Here is a 3,205-nt window from a genome sequence, read left to right on the forward strand (position 1 = left end):
CATGTGTAAGAGTTTTAAAACTTCCGTGACGAACGTACATCAGGCTTTTGGAGTGATGAACCATCTCTGTATTGTTCTGAACAAGAGTCTATTCGGAATGTTACGATTCAATGCAGAGAAAATCTCTTTGGTTACTATATTGTATATGCCTAATAAAATAAAATAAAATACGATATGATATGATGGCCATAATGGAACAATCTGAAGACGCTTTGGTGAAATGGTTATTCTCAGGCTTTGGTAAATAAAGCTAAAGCTAAAAATACAAGTGGACAGAGGAATGAATAACGGCATAGCGCCAGATGCGGACGAGGATCAGTAGCAGCCCTACCACTGGACCGTGCAAGGTGAGATACGACCGTAGTAGGTTCTGATGCGCCCGGATTCGGCTTGGAATAGTCGTGCGCGGGATTTGTTGCGTAGGTGATAAATTCGATGGCGATATCGGTTATATCCATGAAAGGGGAGGCGTTGGTCCGGAGTTGGCGGCATTGTTGGCATTTGTTGGGGGTGATGGATTTGTTTCGTTGGAAGTACTTGGAGATTGAGTCCAAAGGTATGGTCACCACAAATACCGTAGTCCGTCAGCTTATAGGTCTGGAGGGAGGCTGGGGTGATAGGCCGGTGATACGCATGTTCTGTACCAGTTAACAAGCATAGAGGTAGTTCAAGTGCCACGTATTACGCAGGGTAGTCTCGATTGTGTTCATACGTAGTCCGTGATTTGTAGATGGATAGCCATACTTACGGGCTTTGAAGTTGAAATCCCCCAAACGGCGTCTGGTTGGAAATTGCCATCTCAGGAGGATTCATGTATTACCTGACGTCTTCTTCGGTAATTCATTTGAGTGGGAGATAGAACACGGCCATACGAACGCCAAAGCACACAAAGGAAATACAAGTTGAAATTTCGACCGGTGGTGTTTTGAAAAACCCACAGTGTGAAGGGTGTAAGATATTATGCCGTGTTATGTGATGTAGAATAGGATAGTGTGTGTTCGAGCGTATATGATCAAGAAATGTGATGTTATGCCAGGTTTCAACCACACACATAACATCAACCTGACCCCCAATCAATATAACGTTCAAACACTCATCTGTATGTGCTGCGTTGTCCCATGTTGAGTCCTTGTGGGTTGAAGAGCGTCATCCTCATTGGCCCTAACTTTGTTCATCCTCGGTCAACACTACTGGACTCTCCTCCTTCTTGATGTCAGCCATTTCTATATCGTTGCCTGTCGTCGAAGAGTCTGTGGTGGAAAGTTGAGGCAGCGTATTGGTAGCCATCGTATCGGATGGTTGTGTCGGAAAGACTGCTGGTACGTGGAGTCGACCGGACTGCGCACGCGCTGGTTCTTTAGCGCCTGCCGGGATTCGCGGGTTAGGTAGGAGGAGGTTCTCATCATGCTTTGCTTGGTATGCCTTCTGGAGACGGTCCGTGGTAGATTGGAGGATGTCTGTGTTATTGGAGTTGACAAGGGGGTTCAGTAGAGCATCCATGCTACGAGCGAGAATTTTGGCGCTCGTTCATGTGTGCAGCGGGCCTCCCGCTTGGTGCGAAGATAGTGGATTAAAGCTGCTTTCGTAGCGTCGGGATGTCGTTGGGAGCGGGGGTCGATGGTTTTATCAAATTGCCATTTCCACGTAAGTTCTGCATCTCGATTCACCTGGGCGACAGCGTCGCTAGGAACTCAAAGCGAACGAAACTGGTGGAGCTCCTACGGCGGTTTCATTAAGAACTCGGTTTGGACGGGAAATACCAAAGAAAGTGGTGGCAATTGAGAAGTGGTTGGGCGTGCCAGTATTTTTCAACTACTGATTGGGATGGGGGCTTGCCGTTAGGGAAAATTGCCCGGAAGAAGAGCCATACCGGAGCTATGTCATCTATTTCGTCAAGAGTTTTGTCCGGCATCGGGCGGCCCATCACTTTCGTCAAAAGGTGTGCGGGCACTGTCAGCTGCATTAGGGGCTGAGAAGCTGGTGGGGTCGGGCATTTTTTGGGACTCGGTTTTGCGGGTTTAAATACTTTTGAGCGATAGCTGGGAGGCTCACTGCTGCTATTGGGCGCCTGTGACCGCGTGAAGTATAGGCGCTGGTCTTTTTTTTTCAAAAGACACCTACGCACGCGCAGGAATTGATGCCATGCTGCGATGCCTTGCACTTGCTGAAGAAATGGTCAAGAGTCTTAAGGCAACGGAAGTAGACATTAAGGGTTCTGTTATCGCACGCATCACACCTATTGAGAAAGACAGAGTGGCAGTTGAGAGTGCATACGAAGCAGGAGATTTGCCGTTGTTCAATGCGACTTACTGTTAGTGCGTGAATCAGGAGGAACAATGGTCGACCGTATGTGCGGCTAGAGCGTTGAGACAAGTGCCCAGTCGCTGTACATGTGAATGTCGGTCTTTCCAGGCTGACTATATAGTACCAAAATATTTACGATACAATGATTGCAATGTACATCAAGTTTTGCCTCAGCCTTAAGTAGTGAGCTAATGATTTTAGGGGATTTAAGACTGAGACTGTCTTAGGTCTCTTGACTGAGGATGTTGTCTTTGACTCATTTTTGAAATAAATAATAATATCCCTATGTCGATCTAGATTCGTTTGGTGTCAATAACTAAAATCAGAAAATGTTCTATTTGTCACATTCTATTTAGTTTGTATTCTTCAAACGGTCCATCCTATACCTTACTCTGAGCGCTACCGAATTGGAAAAAGATTGCCAGACTAATGAAAGTCGAAGCGTTGAACAGCATGGAAAGGAAAGAAGGTTGTGGAGGACAGCATTCAAACGAAGCGGTGTGAGGCAGCGGTTGTAGCTGCACTTTAAAAGGTCGCCAAGGAAGGGGCTGTATGAAGATAATTGCTAGTGCAACCAACTTTATTATACATCGACAATAATGACAGCTTGCTGGAGTATCAGCTGCATGGTGTGGTCGAATCAAGATGGACCAAAGTGTATCTAGTCTCAGGTGTAGCACTTACTTTAAAAGAATGTCTATTGGATCATATACAAACATATATCATTTCTATGGCGGTTGCATTAACTAAACGGAAGATTTTGTTCTACATATAGGATGTGGCGGCGGGGTGATTGATGCTCTGAGCACTACCTGTAAAGAATGCAAAAACCGTGGCACAGAATTAGTATCGGTATTTTCTGAGCATGGGTTTCCTTGTAAGATTCCGAGCAATGAGGGCA

At 45.9% G+C, this 3,205-nt stretch overlaps 1 protein-coding gene across 1 annotated transcript; it reads right to left on the reverse strand.

Moving 5' to 3' along the window:
• Window positions 1–1,067: 1,067 nt before the first annotated feature.
• SARC_00141 (hypothetical protein) lies at window positions 1,068–1,590 on the reverse strand. The gene has a single exon (XM_014306196.1). It carries the CDS (start codon window positions 1,498–1,500, stop codon window positions 1,162–1,164), a length of 339 nt encoding a protein of 112 aa, XP_014161671.1. The 5' UTR covers window positions 1,501–1,590; the 3' UTR covers window positions 1,068–1,161.
• Between the last annotated feature and the right edge of the window lie 1,615 nt (window positions 1,591–3,205).

Source organism: Sphaeroforma arctica (genome assembly GCF_001186125.1).
Source record: "Sphaeroforma arctica JP610 unplaced genomic scaffold supercont1.3, whole genome shotgun sequence".
Lineage (NCBI taxonomy): Eukaryota > Ichthyosporea > Ichthyophonida > Sphaeroforma > Sphaeroforma arctica.

Bases quoted from the DNA above. Each gene is read 5' to 3' on its own strand.
- SARC_00141 (XM_014306196.1), bottom strand. From the start codon at position 1,500: ATGGATGCTCTACTGAACCCCCTTGTCAACTCCAATAACACAGACATC.